At 36.5% G+C, this 25,252-nt stretch overlaps 1 protein-coding gene and 2 long non-coding RNA genes across 3 annotated transcripts; all 3 read right to left on the bottom strand.

Annotated features, from left to right (window-relative positions):
* Positions 1-210: 210 nt before the first annotated feature.
* Positions 211-2,956, bottom strand: LOC117416442 (uncharacterized). Its single transcript, XR_004546609.3, has 3 exons — positions 2,828-2,956; positions 1,474-1,594; positions 211-1,000 (listed from the first exon to the last, which is right to left on the bottom strand). It is a non-coding gene; the product is annotated as an uncharacterized LOC117416442 (long non-coding RNA).
* A 10,296-nt stretch (positions 2,957-13,252) lies between these two features.
* On the bottom strand, positions 13,253-15,357 carry LOC117416541 (eotaxin-like). The gene is made up of 3 exons (XM_034027679.3): positions 15,249-15,357; positions 14,866-14,983; positions 13,253-14,027 (listed from the first exon to the last, which is right to left on the bottom strand). Exons 1-3 carry the CDS (start codon positions 15,313-15,315, stop codon positions 13,823-13,825), a joined length of 390 nt encoding a protein of 129 aa, XP_033883570.2. The 5' UTR covers positions 15,316-15,357; the 3' UTR covers positions 13,253-13,822.
* A 4,494-nt stretch (positions 15,358-19,851) lies between these two features.
* LOC117416559 (uncharacterized) lies at positions 19,852-21,611 on the bottom strand. Its single transcript, XR_009330617.1, has 3 exons — positions 21,510-21,611; positions 21,103-21,220; positions 19,852-20,671 (listed from the first exon to the last, which is right to left on the bottom strand). It is a non-coding gene; the product is annotated as an uncharacterized LOC117416559 (long non-coding RNA).
* Between the last annotated feature and the right edge of the window lie 3,641 nt (positions 21,612-25,252).

Here is a 25,252-nt window from a genome sequence, read left to right as displayed (position 1 = left end):
TAAAGATAAATGGTGTACCTAATTAAGATTCAGCTATAGGGGTTATTATTTGAACTTTTTCAGACTTAAAACAGTATGAATGGTTTTTGAGGGTACTTGAATCATACTGTCTCTGCATTTTACCGCATGAAATGTTTCTCTTATATAGAAAAGCGCTTTCTAAGAAATTATACAAGAAATGTAGTACAGCTTGCAATGCAAAGGTTAAAATGAGTTTGAGCCCCAACCACCTGGTATGTTTATATATTTAAGTAAGCACATTACAAACATTTAAAAGGACATAAAGTTAAAAGTGTAATTTAAGTATATTTCTTGTAACCCTCTCTTTTTTATGATGGATATTTCTGTTGCTCCAATACTAAAACTTTTTCAAATTCACATGAATTACATTCTCAAACATTCTCAAACATATTTATAATAGACACAACTGATACTGAAAAATACATGTTTGTCTACTGGACCTAGTAAGAAGTTTAACATCTATGTACTGTACCATAGGCCTTCTAGCCTGTGGCCACAGGAAAATTACAATATTTAGAACTAGTGGTTCAGTTATTGGGTTCAGTAAGAAAATCCTAGGGCTACCACTTCCATGACGAATCTTATTACTATATTAACACAGACATTACTGTTGATGATAACATTGTGAATAGAAACATTTAGCTGTAAGAGCAAAGCAAAATGATACAGATACATACTGTAAGTGGCATTAACAATTAAAAATGCACTGATCAAACACGCGTGTGGTAAATACTGTATGATGAAATGGTCTAATTTGAAAATTGTCCCTCTCTTGAGGATTCACTAGGTCAGCTGGTTGGTTCTTGTCCAGGTCAGTTTTGTTTATTTCTGTCTCATGCAGATGTTCTTCTTTCTGTTTTGTTTTCTGGCCTTTCCCTTCTTTTTTTCTCCTCCTGGTTTTCCCAGTTTCTTGATTGCTTCCTTCACCCAGATTTTTGTTGGATCAGAACAGACTTTTTTCCCTTTGATTGTCGTGAATCTAAAAAAAAAAAAGTGGCACAAACTGTAAGAGGTGACATCTCTTATGCCATAACAGATGCCCTACACACAATGTATTAACTTACAATACCAGAACTTTTTTTTCTGCTGTGATTGTAAACAGGTTCTTAGTCAGACAAGGCATTCAGAGGGTTTAATACACATATAACCAGTTCTATGCCTACTATTTGTTTTCATGTAAAACTATATATATGTCAAGATGACATGTACTTATAAAACTGATTATCATAGATCGGGGGCTGTAGATTGCCAAGGTTAAGGGGGAAACTGTAACTGGCAATGTTGTGTGATGCACTGCCGTTAGAGATTCTGAACCCTGCAGGCATAACAAGCCTGGCTCTTTCTTCAGTGTGTGGATATTGCCCTGGTTACACATGTAAGTATATCAGGCACTAATCATATTTGGATTTGTACTTGTACATAGTTTATAGTTCAGGTATACGTATTACTTACACAACAGCATCAACTGGGCACCTGCCATCTTTTTTTTGCTCATGAAACCCTTGAATCCGTCTGGGTCGCAGGACTGTATCTGTCAATCTCAGGCAATCGCATTTAGCAATTGAACCCACTGCTGGCAAGAAACAACAAACAAAAAAATAGTTATTCAGATATATTAATTAAAATAAATGTGTTGCCCCAATACATTATTGTGACATTTGAAAAATACTTTTTTTCTTTTGTATGTACACTAAATGCATTGCAATATTGAACATGTATAAATGTATTGCAGATTACCAAATATATTGTAAAAGACTGTTGTCTCCAACTACACTAGGATGCACTTTTTGCATGCTATAACCCTAACCCTATCCCTAACCCTTTTCTGATACAATTGTGTACTTATATATTGTGCAAAAAGATTTACACATTAAGTACATTGTAACTATGCATAATAACACTGTAACTACATGTGAGTACACATGTATTTACAAAGTAACTACTATGTAAATACACAGTAATTAGAGACACATCATGTAAAGTGCTACCTAAAAAATAAATTTAAAAAAAATGTATTTTCCCATAAGGGACATATGTGAGACATTCTGAGCAAAGTCGGCCAAAGGCTTCAAAAGTCTTCCAATATGTTTAATCTCTATTAAAGTTTACTGAAGATAATTTCAACTAGTAGGACACAACCCCACCTTACCCCTCTGCTTATGAGACAAATAGGCTTCTGCTGCTACTGTGCTTCTATCCAAGTTGTAGAAAATGTACTCAATAATGGCCATTCTATAGGGAAGCACTTGTAGGTAAAGTTGCTGGACATGCGTTGAGCAACACATGAGAAACACCTGACATGACACTGACAATGTCTGTCAGATCTACTGTGTTGCCCAAATGACTTATAACAACACATTCTTTAGTCATGTGACAGACAGCCCAATAACTCAAAAGTGTATACTACAGATGTTATGTGTTTTGTATTTGTTCAACAAACAGAAAGGTATAGATAGGATTAACAAGAGCTTCCTAGATCTGATTAAAGCTGCAGTCAACGTTTGAAAAAAATGTGGTAATCCCTTGTATTTCTTACAGTTAAATAAAATAATACAAGTCTGTATTGAGTTTACATGGCACTGGTTATCAATTACTAAATTACCAAGCATAATATTTTCAAAGAGTTTACCATGTTATAAAAATAAAATAAAATAAAATAAATACAAATAAATATTCCCCAAAAACATAGTTAGTCTACCTTTGAATCAATATTAACCCTGGGACTATTTACTCAGAAACCAACTCTAAAATTAAACACCGCAAGTATAGTACAGTGTATTACGATAAAAAAAAAAAAAATACTTACTTGCAAAGGTGCATGCAGCCAATGCAGCAAGACAAAGGAAGACAAGTATAGATTGCTTCATTTTCTTAGAGGGTCTTCTTTCCTCACAGGTGACCAAAAACAGTTCTGTTGTACTCAAGCTCGAAGCTGATCTTTTTACTTGTGTTAACCTGTGGTCAACGTTGTTTCCTGCCCTCCTCTCACTCGCTCGCTCAGGCGTTGGGGGAGTACTGTGGCACACACGTGGAAACCCATGATACTGATGTTGGAAAGATTGAGCAGGTATGAGGAATGCTTTCTGAATGAAACACCACTGACAAAGCCTGAGGGTCTTGACCCCCACCCCCTACCCCCCATAAAAAATATAAGAATGGCAGACAACTGTGAACTAGACCCTTAAGCCCTGTTCTCTATTCTCCATATGCTGTATGGCCCATTATTACAAAGGAATTACCTCAGTGCTCAGTTTATTTATTTATTTTTCTAAAACAAGAACAAATCGTTGATGTTCCAAAATAACCCACAAGAGTTTCTACTGCACATGCAGTAGTTGTTCCTTTCTTTGTGAATATGGCTCATAAAATGGTACTGCTATGTTTTAGAATTAAATTCCCAGGTTTAAGAGCATAAACCATTGACTTTCCTTTAATTAATTACAAACCAGCTTTGTGGTGTACACTGGCCTACACATTTAGAAAACGTAGGAAAAAATGCTATTAAAATATTGTTATAATATCAAGATTGTATTAAGAAAACCAGAGGGGATTAATCTTCTGTTAAAAGGGGCTACCAGGATTATTTGGTGTGGTCTGGACTTGCATTCTGATTTATTCCATTTATGTTTGCTTCTGGTGGCCAACCATAGCAAAATAAATAGTGCCCCCGTTTTAGTGACCATGTCTTTGCTTTACGGACCACGGCTAAGACTACTATACCCGAGATGATTCCATGTTACCATAGTAATGTGCCATATTATATACTATATATATATATATATATATATATATATATATATATATATATATATATATATATATATATAATGTAAGTAAATCTTGGTTTGGAGATTTTTTTCTAACGAGAAATCTGATTTAGTGAAAATGAACATGTTTTATGCTTACTTGAACAATAAATATTGTATGCATACTGTTCAGATCGTGATCCACCATTCCGACTAAATACACGATTAGAACATAAGAAAGAACATAAGAACATAAGAAAGTTTACAAACGAGAGGAGGCCATTCAGCCCATCTTGCTCGTTTGGGTGTTAGTGCTTATTGATCCCAGAATCTCATCAAGCAGCTTCTTGAAGGATCCCCAGCTTCAACAACATTACAGGGGAGTTGGTTCCAGACCCTCACAATTCTCTGTGTAAAAAAGTGCCTCCTATTTTCTGTTCTGAATGCCCCTTTGTCTAATCTCCATTTGTGACCCCTGGTCCTTGTTTCTTTTTTCAGGTCAAAAAAGTCCCCTGGGTTGACATTGTTTATACCTTTTAGGATTTTGAATGTTTGAATCAGATCGCCGCGTAGTCTTCTTTGTTCAAGACTGAATAGATTAAATTCTTTTAGCCTGTCTGCATACGACATGTCTTTTAAACCCAGGATAATTCTGGTTGCTCTTCTTTGCACTCTTTCTAGAGCAGCAATATCCTTTTTCATCATCTTCATCATCTTATTCTTCTTCAGTTTTGATTCTTTGACAATCAGATCTAGTCTGCTGGGAATCAAAAAGTAAACAGATAAAAAAAAGATTGCTCATTTAAAGAGTACCCTGAGAATATATCAGTATATAAATCACCACAAGCATCTGTATTGAACAGTGCATACTTTCACTATTTCTTCCCATTGGCTTTTTACTGAATCATAACATTAGCAATAACCAGAGAGATGGTGCTGTATCGTTTTTAACTCTTTGCTGTGGTTTTCTGAAGGAAGCTATAATCAAAAGTGGAAAATGGAACAGAAACGGTGACTGTAAATTGGTATTTGCATCCAACCCCCTCTTGATATATTTACTGAACTCCCACACTTCTCTAGGTTTAATGCACTTCAAGAACAAGCTCTTTCAATCGGCATGCATTTACTCAGGTGCCTCTAATTATAGTTTGTTACACGTGTTTTGCATAGTGTACACGACAAAATGATTTCTGGTACTGCCTCCTCAGGCCACCAGCCTATCGGCTTTCGCAGAGGAAGATGGCGCCTTTCTTACGTATTACCCACAAGGCCCACCAGCAACCATGTAGCAGAAAGAACAGTAGGGGAAAACCCACGTTAAACTGTAGTCTCACAATGGGCTTAAAACTTACCATTGCTCTCCATTTTGGTTAAGGCGGCTAACCCCAGTACCGTGAGACTGTGACTCTCCTCTTCTGAAGATGTAATGTGTCATTGCATTCTAAATACCAAACTAAAATGATAGTAAACTGTTAATAGTTGAAAGGTGATTAAGAATAAACAATGAAAGAAAGCTATAGGTGACTGTAACCAAGATATCTAGCTTCACCAGTAGGGATATACTGTATGTTTAAAACGGGGTTTCATAGTGAAAAGTATAGTTTTTCAGATTTTTTCTTTTTAATATACCAACAAGTGCAAGACTACAATTATGGTTTTACCCATGTAATAGCCCAGATGAATCTTCACTAATTTTAAGCAAGAGAAAGCTTTTTCACAGACAATGAGGATCAATTAGCACCTGCTAATATCAATCTAAACAGAAGACTGAATTCAGTCCATGGGTTAGACATGGGCAGCAACATGAAAAGTAATAAGAAAGCAACAGGTGGCACCATCAGTAAAAACAGTGCCTTAAGCCAATAAATGACAGTAGATGGGGCCAAATGCAGTTAATCAAGTCCATCTTCAATGGAAGTTAGGTAGCTCATGATTAGCTGCTCAGGTGAGTGGGTTCTGCAATCCTGCCATGAGAACTAACACTCAGATAATCCAGACACCTGGGGACTACACCTGTTATTACAATTACATTCATTGTTGTGTACACTGCTGAGTTTTTACTTCTGTTTTGCTTTACACAGTTTCCCAAGGCTACGATAAGTGGATTTAAGTTACTGTTGAATTACTGTGAATATAAACAATGCACATTACACAGGAAATATGTTGTTTGCTTGTGTCTAATGGTAATAAAACCCTGATCTGTTCTGTTTTGGATGAACTTTGTATGTGTATGTTAATGGAAAAAAGGGGGAATCACACTTTTCAGTTACTGACATTAAGAGTATGTTAAGTAAATGGTTGTGTATGTACTGTATTGTAGTTCCAAAATGAAAATTTCTGGAATTACTTTTTTTTGTAATGGCTTGTACAGTGCAATGCTTTTACATGTAGTGGTATTTACAAAGTCATGTATTATATTCACATGTACTGCATGACAGCATTGTAGTTATTGCTAATTCGTTTAAAGTTACCATGCTACATAAAAATAAATAAATAAATAACCTTGATAAATTATTCAAATACTTTATTTAAATAACTGTTCCATAACAAATACCTGTAAGTGACTTATATTTACATACATTCACAACATACATACAGTAGGTAGCGTTCAATTCTAACACAGAGGCCAGCGAGCAACAAAAAACGAAATACATTCTTGTCAATATAAAGCTTATTGTGACAACCAAATACAAAAGTATTTTTTTTTATTTGTGTCATGAGAACTTGTAATATAGAAAAACATTACCGATTTCAAATTTAAGATGGACTCCTTTGGATTAACTACATACAGTGAAGACCATAAATATTGACTTTTTATTCATTTAGATATTGACTTGCTATTCATTTAAATAAGGAAATGTTCAATGTGTGACAATACACGTAATTTACCATTAGTCCTAAAAAACTGAAAATAATACATTTAGTGAAGAAAAGTCTTGATTGTAAGTATGGATGGTATGATTTATTACAGTTACTGAATTACTGAATGAGTAATATTGGCACCAATGCATTTATTATTAGGAAATCTAATAAGATAAATATAATATGATCTGATTTTTCATTTAATAATGCATAATAAATATATGATTACAAAGGAATTCAAACTAATATATAAACACCACTTGGTTAGCAGTCCGGAGTATCGGAATACTGTTGTCCTGGTGTCACTAAAGTATTTCCTGCAGTACTTGGATATTCTTGTGTTGATTGATAAACTGGGATTTTGGTTGTCATTTTCTGCTTCTGGTTTTCAATGAGTTGTTTGATTACTCTCTTTACCCAGGGTCTTTTGCGATCAGAACAGACTGTCTTTCCTTTAACTGTGCTGAATCTGAAGAAGACAAAAAAAAAACATTAGTTTACTACAGATATATAAACATTTAACTTAATTGTGAGGCTATACATTATTGGATAGTTAGCTGTACTGTATCATTTAAACAGCTACTAACAGGACATTCGAAAGTGTTCAGTTGGCAAGAAACAACAGTATATTACTCAAATACAGCATACAGAATGGTTGCTGCTGCTTTAAAAAATCTATATATCTATATCTATATCTATCTATCTATATATATATATATATATATATATATATATATATATATATATATATATATATATATATATATATAATAGATAATGTAGAAACATCTAATTATATACTAGCAATATGAACAGTACCACATCATGTATTTTTAATAGTCATTAATCACATATTCCAGTGTATCTTCACACAAAATGTTCACTTAAAATACAGTAAATAGAAACAGCAGTTTTACTTACACAACAGCATCAACCGGGCATCGTCCATCCTTTTCTTGTAAATAATGACTACTGACTTGATTTATGGACAGAACTGTATTAGACACCTTCAGACAACAATTTGGAATTGTGCCTCCATCTGCAGAAATCAAATAAAGAAACTCTTAGTTTAAACAGAAAGGTTGTATAACTTACCACTGATAAACTCTGGCAGAATGCTTGGTTAAAGTTTGCTATTCCTTGGTATTTATAAGTATCATTATAAAATTGGATATTCAATTTAGTTTTCACTTTTCTTTTTAAATAGAATCCATAACCCCAAATACTCAACCATTTCTTTCAGTATTACTGAGAATGTATATAGAAACAGTCAGGTAAAGTCATACTAAACATACAAAGTAAAGTAAAATGTCAGTAAAATAACGTACCTGCATTTACAATGGTGTACAAAGCCAATGTACAGAGACAGAGATATACAATAACAAACTGCTTCATTTTCAATGAAAGTCTATTCTCATTCTGAACTCAACATCCTCGACACTCTGTTTTTAAGCGATTGTCTTCCCCACATCATAGTGGAACATGCTCAGTGCATCAGTGGAAAGTGTAAGTAATGCTTCCTCCCACAAGCCCCCCGTTCCCCTGCAGAGTAATGTACTTGGGGGCATTAAAAAAGTCAATGGGCTATTTAGCACTGCTTTTGTAGAAAATATATTCCTATCCCATTTCAAGGACGGTGTCCGAGCTTGTCTTGATGAAAACACAAAATTCTGGTGTTTGTTTTTAACACTCTGCAAAGTAAAGCTTCCTTGAGACACATTATGCCCATGTTAAGCAGTTACTGTATGTCCTGGTGGTTTTTTTAATCTTACATTTTATTTTCCACTGCTGAGAACGTCTGTAAATAAGAAAATGCCCTATCCTTTTGGGTTCACGTGTGTTAGCAATCTCTCTTGTGTTAGTAACTAAGGCAGGCCGTGAAGGTTTAAGAATCTGTTCACAAATCTGAAAACAATAAGCATATGAACTAATTCATTGGATAGGCCAGAGGAATATCATTTACAGGCAAAACGTTGTTCGGTGTCTGTTCTTTCAATGGGATTTTTCTTAGAAGAGGGAAAGTCCAATCAAACATTTTTGCAGACCCCTAAAGATATTCTCAGAATTACAAAAAGACCTGTCCTTGCAGAACGGAACTCATTCAGTGAGTAGGCTGGAAACAAACAAGCAGGTAACACAACGCAATAAATAAAAAAAGAAACGTCTAGTTTGTGCACTGCTTTCTATGTGTTTAAACTTCTTTTCATGTTGTGTATAACACTTGCACACGCACAGCTTGGATTTTCATATGAATACGGTTAAAACATTTTATAAATTGCACTATGTAACACAATTTTTGTTCCTGGGTAGTAAGTGTTATTTCCTAATTGCTTATGCCTCAAAAGTATAGAAAATGGCTATTATTCCCCACAAACTTTGCTTTTGTGACCAGGACAGTGATATTTTGAAATTTACCAATTTCCAATGAGAAAACGGGCGAATTTGTGTCTTTTCGTTCACATAAAGTCAGAAAAAAACAACATATGAATCCAAATTAACATGTATTTATACTAAAGTAATACAAAAATGACTACAAAAGATTTAGAAGTGAGTAGTGTTTCGAGATTTACGATTATACTGTAAATCACTTTCACGAATCAGCCCCCAAATGTAGTCTCCCATCATGTTCTCGTTATACTGTCCTTGGTAGCGGCGTTCAAAGTCCAGTATATCCTGGTGGAAGCGCTCGCCTTGCTCCTCCGAGTACGCTCCCATGTTCTCCTTGAATTTATCAAGATGAGCATCAAGGATATGGACTTTGAGGGACATCCTACAGCCCATTGTGCCGTAGTTCTTCACCAGAGTCTCAACCAGCTCCACATAGTTTTCGGCCTTGTGATTGCCCAGGAAGCCCCGAACCACTGCGACAAAGCTGTTCCAAGCCGCTTTCTCCTTACTAGTGAGCTTCTTGGGGAATTCATTGCACTCCAGGATCTTCTTTATCTGTGGTCCGACGAAGACACCGGCTTTGACCTTTGCCTCAGACAGCTTAGGGAAGAAGTCTTGAAGGTACTTGAAGGCTGCCGACTCCTTATCTAGAGCTCTGACAAATTGTTTCATAAGGCCCAATTTGATGTGCAGTGGTGGCATCAGCACCTTCCGGGGGTCCACCAGTGGCTCCCACTTGACGTTGTTCCTCCCCACAGAGAACTCGGTCCGCTTGGAAGGGTCCACCATGCAGAAGTAGCAGTTGCTTGAGTGGTCAGTGGTTTCCCGCCAAATTCTTGGGATAGCGAACTTCATGGCTCTCTTTTCCCCTCTGTACCATCCTACAAAAATACATTTATTTCACCCATGACTAATGTGTAAGAGATTCTCGCAACATTTTTCATATATGATATATTTTTTCAATAACATTGAAAATTGTAAAACATTTTAAAATTAAAAACTTTTACAATTTAAAAAATTTTAACAAATTTTATAACATAAAATTCCGAGCAACAATTGTCCATCTTACCTTCCAGAGTTTTTTTGCAGTGCTCGCTGGTGAAATGAGGTGCCCAGGGTTTGTCTTGATCCCCGACAGGCATGCCGAAATATGCCTTGTAGGCCTCACACATCTTAGCAGATGCTTCCACGGAGTACTTTTTCGCTCTTGTCTTGATAAATTGGCCGCAGACATAGCAAAATGCGTCTGCCGGATGCTTGCAGCCTCTTGATGCCATCTCAGAAAAATGCAGATATGTATCCACTTAGACAGCTGGAACTAAACTGAACTGGTGGGCTTAAGGCCCCTGTATTTATACTACTATTTATATTACTGGAAAGTTCTAGAAAGTTCTAGAAGTTACTCCAAGTTTACTCAGCACTGAATCTATCTGGAATGTTCTGGAAAATAGGTACATTTCAAAATATCACTGTCCTGGTCACAAAAGCAAAGTTTGTGGGGAATAATAGCCATTTTCTATACTTTTGAGGCATAAGCATTTAGGAAATCACACTTACTACCCAGGAACAAAAAAAAAAAAAAAAAAAATTGTTACACGGTGTTGTCTTTCTTACAGCAACAGTTGTTTAAATCTATTCCAAAATCTACAGAGGTTCTTCCTCTTAGATTGTATCAAAAAGGCTTGTTTCATTATCACCCAGTTTCACTGACCCCGGTTAGCATTTATTTTGGACCACTTACTGCCTCAGGTAATATACATGCAAAATAATGGCAATTTTACATTTATTTTTATCCATAATTTGTCCAAGACTCAAAAGGTAATGGTTTAATTTATTGTTTGTTTTGGAAGAGTTGACAAGATCCAGCTGCAAATGGCAGCCGACTCTCCTTAACCATTCAGAACACATTTCTAACAACTGAATCTAGGCCAGTGTGGCTTCTGTGGTTTGTTTGGCATGTTAATGTTTCTACAGTTTCAAATAAATACCTTTATAAATTACCTTTTTTTAAATGCACTCATACAAACCACAATACTTGCAATGAGGAGATGTAAAGGGTCACAGGGCTAGCAGTAGTGGCTTATGAATTGATCATTTTACAGCTGGTGGAATGTTCCCTCTGATGCAGATGCAACAAAAAAGCCCATTACCTGTCTGCTTAAAATAGCAGTTAATGTAGCTACGCAGTAATAACCCACTGTAGCCTTTGGACACTTACCATCTTTAACACTCACACACTATGAAGTACTTTAGTTCAGTGGTACTTGTGGCTCTTCCAATCCATTCCTAACCAGGACCTTCTTCCAAGCAGCTCTTTAATTGATTTATTGCACACCCAAGTTAAAAAACAATTACATTAAAGTCCAGTCTGAACTGCCAAATTCAATGCCACATGTTTACATCTTTTACAGAAATGTGCTAAAGTAGAGGTTCCCAATCTGGGGGCCGGGACCTCTTGGGGGCCGTGGGATAGTTTCAAGGAGGTTGTAGTGCATACACATTTTTGGTTCTCCCACATGACCCTGACAAAGCAATGCCCCCCTCCCCTTACACGTGTTTTGCATATTTTACAAGGCGAAATGATTTCTGGTACTGCCTCCTCAGGCCACCAGCCTATCGGCTTTCATAGTTGGCTGCGTACCAACTATGGTAACACAGAACCACGGACATACCAATACGGTACGGTTCAAGTGCGGGCGCACTTACAAGTGCTCAAACAAAAATTCCAAAACCAAAGGTAAAAGAAAACAGGAAAATAAAACACAGTAACAAAACTACAAAAGAAAAGGTGCTGCACCTCGGCAGCGTTACCCCAGCCGCCGCTAGCCGCACGGCCCGGGTCTCCGTCCTACTCTGGCCGTCTCCTCAGCCTACCCTTACACTACACAAGGGGTCTGCCCACGGGTTCCCCACTACCGCTGAGTTCTCCGTTCTTTGTCTTTTTCGGTACTTCGTTGGTTTTTTTCTTTTTGGTCCCGGTTCTCTCTCGGTCCCGGCTCCCGTACTTCCCAGTACGTATTTCGTTTTATTCTTTAAAAGGGCAGACCTGAGGAAACAGCAGAGTATTATTTTTATAGGGCAAACAATCCCATTAAAGCCCGCCTACCAGCCACTCAGAGAGGGGGAAAGCGCACACACCCTCCTCCCCACCTCTCCGTGTCACCGCCATGACTGACAGGCCGACCCCACGGGACTGCCGCCCCCTCCCTGCAGCATCGTGCCTGCGTCAGACGGCCAGTCCAGATCTCTCCCTGTTACACCATGTAATAGCCCAGATGAATCTTCACTAATTTTAAGCAAGAGAAAGCTTTTTCACAGACAATGAGGATCAATTAGCACCTGCTAGTATCAATCTAAACAGAAGACTGAATTCAGTCCATGGGTTAGACATGGGCAGCTACATGAAAAGTAATAAGAAAGCAACAGATAGCACCATCAGTAAAAACAGTGCCTTAAGCCAATAAATGACAGTAGATGGGACCAAATGCAGTTAATCAAGTCCATCTTCAATGGAAGTTAGGTAGCTCATGTTTAGCTTCTCAGCTGAGTGGGCCCTGCAATCCTGCCATGAGAACTAATACTCAGATAATCCAGACACCTGGGGACTACACCTGTTATTACAATTACATTCATTGTTGTATACACTGCTGAGTTTTTACTTCTGTTTTGCTTTACACAGTTTCCCAAGGTTACGATAAGTGGATTTAAGTTACTGTTGAATTACTCTGAATATAAACCATGCACATTACTCAGGAAACATGCCCTCCAATCAGGAAAAACATCTTGAGATATGGCATCTTGTTTACAACAGAGTTCTGAACTCACATGCTAGATTGAAGTCTTAATACGGTGTGCTATACAATTCAGTAAACTTTGTCCCAAGCTCTGTTCTGTTTTGGACGTACATTGTATGTGTGTGTTAATGGGAAAAAGGGGGAATCACACTTGTCAGTTACTGATATTAAGAGTATGTTAAGTAAATGGTTGTGTATGTACTGTATTGTAGTTCCAAAATGAAAGTTTCTGGAATTACTTTTTTTGTAATGGCTTGTACAGTGCAATGCTTTTACATGTAGTGGTATTTACAAAGTCATGTATTATATTCACATGTACTGCATGACAGCATTGTAGTTATTGCTCATTCGTTTAAAGTTACCATGCTACATAAAAAAAAATTTAAAAACATGATAAATTGTTCAAATAATTTATTTAAATAACTGTTCCATAACAAATACCTTTAAGTGGCTTATATTTATATACATTCACAACATACATACAGTAGGTAGCGTTCAATTCTAACACAGAGGCCAGCGAGCAACAAAAAACGAAATACATTCTTGTCAATATAAAGCTTATTGTGACAACCAAATACATAAGTATTTTATCATCTGTGTCATGAGAACTTGTAATATGGAAAAACATTACTGATTTCAGATTTAAGATGGACTCCTTTGGATTAACTACATACAGTGAAGACCATAAATATTGACTTTTTATTCATTTAGATATTGACTTGCTATTCATTTAAATAAGCAAAAGTTCAATGTGTGACAATACACGTAATTTACCATTAGTCCTAAAAAACTGAAAATAATACATTTAGTGTAGAAAAGTCTTGATTGTAAGTATGGATGGTATGATTTATTACAGTTACTGAATTACTGAATGAGTAATATTGGCACCAATGCATTTATTATTAGGAAATCTAATAAGATAAATATAATATGATCTGATTTTTCATTTAATATTGCATAATAAATATATGATTACAAAGGAATTTAAACTAATATATAAACAACACTTGGTTAGCAGTCCGGAGTATCGGAATACTGTTGTCCTGGTGTCACTAAAGTATTTCCTGCAGTACTTGGATATTCTTGTGTTGATTGATAAACTGGGATTTTGGTTGTCATTTTCTGCTTCTGGTTTTCAATGAGTTGTTTGATTACTCTCTTTACCCAGGGTCTTTTGCGATCAGAACAGACTATCTTTCCTTTAACTGTGCTGAATCTGAAGAAGACAAAAAAACAAACATTAGTTTACTACAGATATATAAACATGTAACTTAATTGTGAGGCTATACATTATTGGATAGTTAGCTGTACTGTATCATTTAAACAGCTACTAACAGGACATTCGAAAGTGTTCAGTTGGCAAGAAACAACAGTATATTACTCAAATACAGCATACAGAATGGTTGCTGCTGCTTTAAAAAATCTATATATCTATATCTATATCTATCTATCTATATATATATATATATATATATATATATATATATATATATATATATATATATAGAATATATAATAGATAATGTAGAAACATCTAATTATATACTAGCAATATGAACAGTACCACATCATGTATTTTTAATGAAATTTATAATTAAAGTTGGGGAGGAGGGTCAGACACCAATCTCTGCGTCACCAAATTGAATCATTCAATTTACACATTAGCTAATTTAAATTGTTAGCACTATAAATACCCGCTTCACTTATCTCTCAGTTGTGTTTTGATTTCATCGTAACCCACCACCTCCCCATCTCCTCCTTTCTTAACAGTTTTTATATTTTATCAAATGGGGGTCTCAGCCTCGTCCAGTTGGCCAGGCAGCGAACCCTCAAACCAAGTTAGGTTTGATGCCAAATGAATGTGTGTATATACAGCATACTTTTCTGTTAAATCGCATACTCCGCATTCTCTACAATAAATATTTGTACTAAAACATTTTGTGATTGGTGTTTGTCCCGAACTACTGAAATAGTCATTAATCACATATTCCAGTGTATCTTCACACAAAATGTTCACTTAAAATACAGTAAATAGAAACAGCAGTTTTACTTACACAACAGCATCAACCGGGCATCGTCCATCCTTTTCTTGTAAATAATGACTACTGACTTGATTTATGGACAGAACTGTATTAGACACCTTCAGACAACAATTTGGAATTGTGCCTCCATCTGCAGAAATCAAATAAAGAAACTCTTAGTTTAAACAGAAAGGTTGTATAACTTACCACTGATAAACTCTGGCAGAATGCTTGGTTAAAGTTTGCTATTCCTTGGTATTTATAAGTATCAGTTTTCACTTTTCTTTTTAAATAGAATCCATAACTCCAAATACTCAACCATTTCTTTCAGTATTACTGAGAATGTATATAGAAACAGTCAGGTAAAGTCATACTAAACATACAAAGTAAAGTAAAATGTCAGTAAAATAACGTACCTGCGTTTACAATGGTGTACAAAGCCAATGTACAGAGACAGAGATATACAATAACAAACTGCTTCATTTTCAATGAAAGTCTATTGTCATTCTGAACTCAACATACTCGACACTCTGTTTTTAAGCGATTGTCTTCCCCACATCATAGTGGAACATGCTCAGTGCATCAGTGGAAAGTGTAAGTAATGCTTCCTCCCACAAGCCCCCCGTTCCCCTGCGCAGTAATGTACTTGGGGGCATTAAAAAAGTCAATGGGCTATTCAGCACTGCTTTTGTAGAAAATATATTCCTATCCCATTTCAAGGACGGTGTCCGAGCTTGTCTTGATGAAAACACAGAATTCTGGTGTTTGTTTTTAACACTCTGCAAAGTAAAGCTTCCTTGAGACACATTATGCCCATGTTAAGCAGTTATTGTATGTCCTGGTGGTTTTTTTAATCTTACATTTTATTTTCCACTGCTGAGAACGTCTGTAAATAAGAAAATGCCCTATCCTTTTGAGTTCACGTGTGTTAGCAACCTCTCTTGTGTTAGTAACTAAGGCAGGCCGTGAAGGTTTAAGAATCTGTTCACAAATCTGAAAACAATAAGCATATGAACTAATTCATTGGATAGGCCAGAGGAATATCATTTACAGGCAAAACGTCTTTCAATGGGATTTTTCTTAGAAGAGGTAAAGTCCAATCAAACATTTTTGCAGACCCCTAAAGATATTCTCAGAATAACAAAAAGACCTGTCCTTGCAGAACGGAACTCATTCAGTGAGTAGGCTGGAAACAAACAAGCAGGTAACACAACTCAATAAATAAAAAAAGAAACGTCTAGTTTGTGCACTGCTTTCTATGTGTTTAAACTTCTTTTCATGTTGTGTATAACACTTGCACACGCACAGCTTGGATTTTCATATGAATACGGTTAAAACATTTTATAAATTGCACTATGTAACACAATTTTTGTTCCTGGGTAGTAAGTGTTATTTCCTAATTGCTTATGCCTCAAAAGTATAGAAAATGGCTATTATTCCCCACAAACTTTGCTTTTGTGACCAGGACAGTGAAATTTTGAAATTTACCAATTTCCAATGAGAAAACGGGCAAATTTGTGTCTTTTCGTTCACATAAAGTCAGAAAAAATCCACATATGAATTCATTGCACTCCAGGATCTTCTTTATCTGTGGTCCGACGAAGACACCAGCTTTGACCTTTGCCTCAGACAGCTTAGGGAAGAAGTCTTGAAGGTACTTGAAGGCTGCCGACTCCTTATCTAGAGCTCTGACAAATTGTTTCATAAGGCCCAATTTGATGTGCAGTGGTGGCATCAGTACCTTCCGGGGGTCCACCAGTGGCTCCCACTTGACGTTGTTCCTCCCCACAGAGAACTCGGTCCGCTTGGAAGGGTCCACCATGCAGAAGTAGCAGTTGCTTGAGTGGTCAGTGGTTTCCCGCCAAATTCTTGGGATAGCGAACTTCATGGCTCTCTTTTCCCCTCTGTACCATCCTACAAAAATACATTTATTTCACCCATGACTAATGTGTAAGAGATTCTCGCAACATTTTTCATATATGATATATTTTTTCAATAACATTGAAAATTGTAAAACATTTTAAAATTAAAAACTTTTACAATTTAAAAAATTTTAACAAATTTTATAACATAAAATTCCGAGCAACAATTGTCCATCTTACCTTCCAGAGTTTTTTTGCAGTGCTCGCTGGTGAAATGAGGTGCCCAGGGTTTGTCTTGATCCCCGACAGGCATGCCGAAATATGCCTTGTAGGCCTCACACATCTTAGCAGAGTTTTCCACGGAGTACTTTTTCGCTCTTGTCTTGATAAATTGGCCGCAGACATAGCAAAATGCGTCTGCCGGATGCTTGCAGCCTCTTGATGCCATCTCAGAAAAATGCAGATATGTATCCACTTAGCCAGCTGGAACTAAACTGAACTGGTGGGCTTAAGGCCCCTGTATTTATACTACTGTTTATATTACTGGAAAGTTCTAGAAAGTTCTAGAAGTTACTCCAAGTTTACTCAGCACTGAATCTATCTGGAATGTTCTGGAAAATAGGTAAATTTCAAAATATCACTGTCCTGGTCACAAAAGCAAAGTTTGTGGGGAATAATAGCCATTTTCTATACTTTTGAGGCATAAGCATTTAGGAAATAACACTTACTACCCAGGAACAAAAAAAAAAAAAAAAAAAATTGTTACACGGTGTTGTCTTTCTTACAGCAACAGTTGTTTAAATCTATTCAAAAATCTACAGAGGTTCTTCCTCTTAGATTGTATCAAAAAGGCTTGTTTCATTATCACCCAGTTTAACTGACCCCGGTTAGCATTTATTTTGGACCACTTACTGCCTCAGGTAATATACATGCAAAATAATGGCAATTTTACATTTATTTTTATCCATAATTTGTCCAAGACTCAAAAGGTAATGGTTTAATTTATTGTTTGTTTTGGAAGAGTTGACAAGATCCAGCTGCAAATGGCAGCCGACTCTCCTTAACCATTCAGAACACATTTCTAACAACTGAATCTAGGCCAGTGCGGCTTCTGTGGTTTGTTTGGCATGTTAATGTTTCTACAGTTTCAAATAAATACCTTTATAAATTACCTTTTTTTAAATGTACTCATACAAACCACAATACTTGCAATGAGGAGATGTAAAGGGTGACAGGGCTAGCAGTAGTGGCTTATGAATTGATCATTTTACAGCTGGTGGAATGTTCCCTCTGATGCAGATGCAACAAAAAAGCCCCTTACCTGTCTGCTTAAAATAGCAGTTAATGTAGCTACGCAGTAATAACCCACTGTCGCCTTTGGACACTTACCATCTTTAACACTCACACACTATGAAGTACTTTAGTTCAGTGGTACTTGTGGCTCTTTCAATCCATTCCTAACCAGGACCTTCTTCCAAGCAGCTCTTTAATTGATTTATTGCACACCCAAGTTAAAAAACAATTACATTAAAGTCCAGTCTGAACTGCCAAATTCAATGCCACATGTTTACATCTTTTACAGAAATGTGCTAAAGTAGAGGTTCCCAATCTGGGGGCCGGGACCTCTTGGGGGCCGTGGGATAGTTTCAAGGAGGTTGTAGTGCATACACATTTTTGGTTCTCCCAAATGACCCTGACAAAGCAATGCCCCCCTCCCCTTACACGTGTTTTGCATATTTTACACGGCGAAATGATTTCTGGTACTGCCTCCTCAGGCCACCAGCCTATCGGCTTTCGCAGAGGAAGATGGCGCCTTTCTTACGTATTACCCACAAGGCCCACCAGCAACCATGTAGCAGAAAGAACAGTAGGGGGAAACCCTTTTGAAACTGTAGTCTCACAATGGGCTTAAAACTTACCATTGCTCCCCATTTTGGTTAAGGCAGCTAACCCCAGTACCGTGAGACTGTGACTCTCCTCTTCTGAAGATGTAATGTGTCACTGCATTCTAAATACCAAACTATAATGATAGTAAACTGTTAATAGTTGAAAGGTCATTAAGAATAAACAATGAAAGAAAGCAAGGTGACTGTCACCAAGATATATAGCTTCACCAGTAGGGATATACTGTATGTTTAAAACGGGGTTTCATAGTGAAAAGTATAGTTTTTCAGAATTTTTCTTTTTAATATACCAGCAAGTGCAAGACTACAATTATGGTTTTACCCATGTAATAGCCCAGATGAATCTTCACTAATTTTAAGCAAGAGAAAACTTTTTCACAGACAATGAGGATCAATTAGCACCTGCTAGTATCAATCTAAACAGAAGACTGAATTCAGTCCATGGGTTAGACATGGGCAGCTACATGAAAAGTAATAAGAAAGCAATAGATGGCACCATCAGTAAAAACAGTGCCTTAAGCCAATAAATGACAGTAGATGGGGCCAAATGCAGTTAATCAAGTCCATCTTCAATGGAAGTTAGGTAGCTCATGTTTAGCTTCTCAGGAGAGTGGGTCCTGCAATCCTGCCATGAGAACTAACACTCAGATAATCCAGACACCTGGGGACTACACCTGTTATTACAATTACATTCATTGTTGTGTACACTGCTGAGTTTTTACTTCTGTTTTGCTCTACACAGTTTCCCAAGGTTATGATAAGTGGATTTAAGTTACTGTTGAATTACTCTGAATATAAACCATGCACATTACTGAGGAAACATGCCCTCTAATCAGGAAAAACATCTTGAGATATGGCATCTTGTTTACAACAGAGTTCTGAACTCACATGCTAGATTGAAGTCTTAATACGGTGTGCTATACAATTCAGTAAACTTTGTCCCAAGCTCTGTTCTGTTTTGGACGTACATTGTATGTGTGTGTTAATGGGAAAAAGGGGGAATCACACTTGTCAGTTACTGATATTAAGAGTATGTTAAGTAAATGGTTGTGTATGTACTGTATTGTAGTTCCAAAATGAAAGTTTCTGGAATTACTTTTTTTTGTAATGGCTTGTACAGTGCAATGCTTTTACATGTAGTGGTATTTACAAAGTCATGTATTATATTCACATGTACTGCATGACAGCATTGTAGTTATTGCTCATTCGTTTAAAGTTACCATGCTACATAAAAAAAAATTAAAAACATGATAAATTGTTCAAATAATTTATTTAAATAACTGTTCCATAACAAATACCTGTAAGTGGCTTATATTTACATACATTCACAACATACATACAGTAGGTAGCGTTCAATTCTAACACAGAGGCCAGCGAGCAACAAAAAACGAAATACATTCTTGTCAATATAAAGCTTATTGTGACAACCAAATACATAAGTATTTTATCATCTGTGTCATGAGAACTTGTAATATGGAAAAACATTACCGATTTCAGATTTAAGATGGACTCCTTTGGATTAACTACATACAGTGAAGACCATAAATATTGACTTTTTATTCATTTAGATATTGACTTGCTATTCATTTAAATAAGCAAACGTTCAATGTGTGACAATACACGTAATTTACCATTAGTCCTAAAAAACTGAAAATAATACATTTAGTGTAGAAAAGTCTTGATTGTAAGTATGGATGGTATGATTTATTACAGTTACTGAATTACTGAATGAGTAATATTGGCACCAATGCATTTATTATTAGGAAATCTAATAAGATAAATATAATATGATCTGATTTTTCATTTAATATTGCATAATAAATATATGATTACAAAGGAATTTAAACTAATATATAAACACCACTTGATTAGCAGTCCGGAGTATCGGAATACTGTTGTCCTCGTGTCACTAAAGTATTTCCTGCAGTACTTGGATATTCTTGTGTTGATTGATAAACTGGGATTTTGGTTGTCATTTTCTGCTTCTGGTTTTCAATGAGTTGTTTGATTACTCTCTTTACCCAGGGTCTTTTGCGATCAGAACAGACTATCTTTCCTTTAACTGTGCTGAATCTGAAGAAGACAAAAAAAAAACATTAGTTTACTACAGATATATAAACATGTAACTTAATTGTGAGGCTATACATTATTGGATAGTTAGCTGTACTGTATCATTTAAACAGCTACTAACAGGACATTCGAAAGTGTTCAGTTGGCAAGAAACAACAGTATATTACTCAAATACAGCATACAGAATGGTTGCTGCTGCTTTAAAAAATCTATATATCTATATCTATATCTATCTATCTATATATATATATATATATATATATATATATATATAGAATATATAATAGATAATGTAGAAACATCTAATTATATACTAGCAATATGAACAGTACCACATCATGTATTTTTAATAGTCATTAATCACATATTCCAGTGTATCTTCACACAAAATGTTCACTTAAAATACAGTAAATAGAAACAGCAGTTTTACTTACACAACAGCATCAACCGGGCATCGTCCATCCTTTTCTTGTAAATAATGACTACTGACTTGATTTATGGACAGAACTGTATTAGACACCTTCAGACAACAATTTGGAATTGTGCCTCCATCTGCAGAAATCAAATGAAGAAACTGTTAGTTCAAACAGAAAGGTTGTATAACTTACCACTGATAAACTCTGGCAGAATGCTTGGTTAAAGTTTGCTATTCCTTGGTATTTATAAGTATCATTATAAAATTGGATATTCAATTTAGTTTTCACTTTTCTTTTTAAATAGAATCCATAACCCCAAATACTCAACCATTTCTTTCAGTATTACTGAGAATGTATATAGAAACAGTCAGGTAAAGTCATACTAAACATACAAAGTAAAGTAAAATGTCAGTAAAATAACGTACCTGCATTTACAATGGTGTACAAAGCCAATGTACAGAGACAGAGATATACAATAACAAACTGCTTCATTTTCAATGAAAGTCTATTGTCATTCTGAACTCAACATACTCGACACTCTGTTTTTAAGCGATTGTCTTCCCCACATCATAGTGGAACATGCTCAGTGCATCAGTGGAAAGTGTAAGTAATGCTTCCTCCCACAAGCCCCCCGTTCCCCTGCGCAGTAATGTACTTGGGGGCATTAAAAAAGTCAATGGGCTATTCAGCACTGCTTTTGTAGAAAATATATTCCTATCCCATTTCAAGGACGGTGTCCGAGCTTGTCTTGATGAAAACACAGAATTCTGGTGTTTGTTTTTAACACTCTGCAAAGTAAAGCTTCCTTGAGACACATTATGCCCATGTTAAGCAGTTATTGTATGTCCTGGTGGTTTTTTTAATCTTACATTTTATTTTCCACTGCTGAGAACGTCTGTAAATAAGAAAATGCCCTATCCTTTTGAGTTCACGTGTGTTAGCAACCTCTCTTGTGTTAGTAACTAAGGCAGGCCGTGAAGGTTTAAGAATCTGTTCACAAATCTGAAAACAATAAGCATATGAACTAATTCATTGGATAGGCCAGAGGAATATCATTTACAGGCAAAACGTCTTTCAATGGGATTTTTCTTAGAAGAGGTAAAGTCCAATCAAACATTTTTGCAGACCCCTAAAGATATTCTCAGAATAACAAAAAGACCTGTCCTTGCAGAACGGAACTCATTCAGTGAGTAGGCTGGAAACAAACAAGCAGGTAACACAACTCAATAAATAAAAAAAGAAACGTCTAGTTTGTGCACTGCTTTCTATGTGTTTAAACTTCTTTTCATGTTGTGTATAACACTTGCACACGCACAGCTTGGATTTTCATATGAATATGGTTAAAACATTTTATAAATTGCACTATGTAACACAATTTTTGTTCCTGGGTAGTAAGTGTTATTTCCTAATTGCTTATGCCTCAAAAGTATAGAAAATGGCTATTATTCCCCACAAACTTTGCTTTTGTGACCAGGACAGTGATATTTTGAAATTTACCTATTTCCAATGAGAAAACGGGCGAATTTGTGTCTTTTCGTTCACATAAAGTCAGAAAAAAACAACATATGAATCCAAATTAACATGTATTTATACTAAAGTAATACAAAAATGTCTACAAAAGATTTAGAAGTGAGTAGTTTTTCGAGATTTACGATTATACTGTAAATCACTTTCACGAATCAGCCCCCAAATGTAGTCTCCCATCATGTTCTCGTTATACTGTCCTTGGTAGCGGCGTTCAAAGTCCAGTATATCCTGGTGGAAGCGCTCGCCTTGCTCCTCCGAGTACGCTCCCATGTTCTCCTTGAATTTATCAAGATGAGCATCAAGGATATGGACTTTGAGGGACATCCTACAGCCCATTGTGCCATAGTTCTTCACCAGAGTCTCAACCAGCTCCACATAGTTTTCGGCCTTGTGATTGCCCAGGAAGCCCCAAACCACTGCGACAAAGCTGTTCCAAGCCGCTTTCTCCTTACTAGTGAGCTTCTTGGGGAATTCATTGCACTCCAGGATCTTCTTTATCTGTGGTCCGACGAAGACACCGGCTTTGACCTTTGCCTCAGACAGCTTAGGGAAGAAGTCTTGAAGGTACTTGAAGGCTGCCGACTCCTTATCTAGAGCTCTGACAAATTGTTTCATAAGGCCCAATTTGATGTGCAGTGGTGGCATCAGCACCTTCCGGGGGTCCACCAGTGGCTCCCACTTGACGTTGTTCCTCCCCACAGAGAACTCGGTCCGCTTGGAAGGGTCCACCATGCAGAAGTAGCAGTTGCTTGAGTGGTCAGTGGTTTCCCGCCAAATTCTTGGGATAGCGAACTTCATGGCTCTCTTTTCCCCTCTGTACCATCCTACAAAAATACATTTATTTCACCCATGACTAATGTGTAAGAGATTCTCGCAACATTTTTCATATATAATATATTTTTTCAATAACATTGAAAATTGTAAAACATTTTAAAATTAAAAACTTTTACAATTTTAACACATTTTATGACATAAAATTCTGAGCAACAATTGTCCATCTTACCTTCCAGAGTTTTTTTGCAGTGCTCGCTGGTGAAATGAGGTGCCCAGGGTTTGTCTTGATCCCCGACAGGCATGCCGAAATATGCCTTGTAGGCCTCACACATCTTAGCAGATGCTTCCACGGAGTACTTTTTCGCTCTTGTCTTGATAAATTGGCCGCAGACATAGCAAAATGCGTCTGCCGGATGCTTGCAGCCTCTTGATGCCATCTCAGAAAAATGCAGATATGTATCCACTTAGGCAGCTGGAACTAAACTGAACTGGTGGGCTTAAGGCCCCTGTATTTATACTACTATTTATATTACTGGAAAGTTCTAGAAAGTTCTAGAAGTTACTCCAAGTTTACTCAGCACTGAATCTATCTGGAATGTTCTGGAAAATAGGTAAATTTCAAAATATCACTGTCCTGGTCACAAAAGCAAAGTTTGTGGGGAATAATAGATATTTTCTATACTTTTGAGGCATAAGCATTTAGGAAATAACACTTACTACCCAGGAACAAAAAAATTAAAAAATTAAAAAATTGTTACACGGTGTTGTCTTTCTTACAGCAACAGTTGTTTAAATCTATTCCAAAATCTACAGAGGTTCTTCCTCTTAGATTGTATCAAAAAGGCTTGTTTCATTATCACCCAGTTTCACTGACCCCGGTTAGCATTTATTTTGGACCACTTACTGCCTCAGGTAATATACATGCAAAATAATGGCAATTTTACATTGATTTTTATCCATAATTTGTCCAAGACTCAAAAGGTAATGGTTTAATTTATTGTTTGTTTTGGAAGAGTTGACAAGATCCAGCTGCAAATGGCAGCCGACTCCCCTTAACCATTCAGAACACATTTCTAACAACTGAATCTAGGCCAGTGCAGCTTCTGTGGTTTGTTTGGCATGTTAATGTTTCTACAGTTTCAAATAAATACCTTTTTAAATTACCTTTTTTTAAATGCACTCATACAAACCACAATACTTGCAATGAGGAGATGTAAAGGGTCACAGGGCTAGCAGTAGTGGCTTATGAATTGATCATTTTACAGCTGGTGGAATGTTCCCTCTGATGCAGATGCAACAAAAAAGCCCCTTACCTGTCTGCTTAAAATAGCAGTTAGTGTAGCTACGCAGTAATAACCCACTGTCGCCTTTGGACACTTACCATCTTTAACACTCACACACTATGAAGTACTTCGGTTCAGTGGTACTTGTGGCTCTTTCAATCCATTCCTAACCAGGACCTTCTTCCAAGCAGCTCTTTAATTGATTTATTGCACACCCAAGTTAAAAAAAACAATTACATTAAAGTCCAGTCTGAACTGCTAAATTCAATGCCACATGTTTACATCTTTTACAGAAATGTATTAAAGTAGAGGTTCCCAATCTGGGGGCCGGGACCCCTTGGGGGCCGTGGGATAGTTTCAAGGAGGCCGTAGTGCATACACATTTTTTTTGTTGTCCCACATGACCCTGACAAAGCAATGCCCCCCTCCCTTCTAGAAATGTACCATCATAAAACCACATCAAAGTGTAATAAAGCATGGTAAAGCATATGTAACATTCTAAAGAATAGCAAGGTATGGTAAGCATATTAATAAACATGGCAAACCAAGGTAAACTATGGTAAATGCATACGATTTCCATGGGA

The sequence above is a fragment of the Acipenser ruthenus genome, chromosome 12 (genome assembly GCF_902713425.1).
Source record: "Acipenser ruthenus chromosome 12, fAciRut3.2 maternal haplotype, whole genome shotgun sequence".
Classification (NCBI taxonomy): Eukaryota; Metazoa; Chordata; class Actinopteri; order Acipenseriformes; family Acipenseridae; genus Acipenser; species Acipenser ruthenus.
The sequence above is the reverse complement of the archived record's forward strand: the minus strand, read 5'-3'. Positions and strand labels throughout refer to the sequence as shown.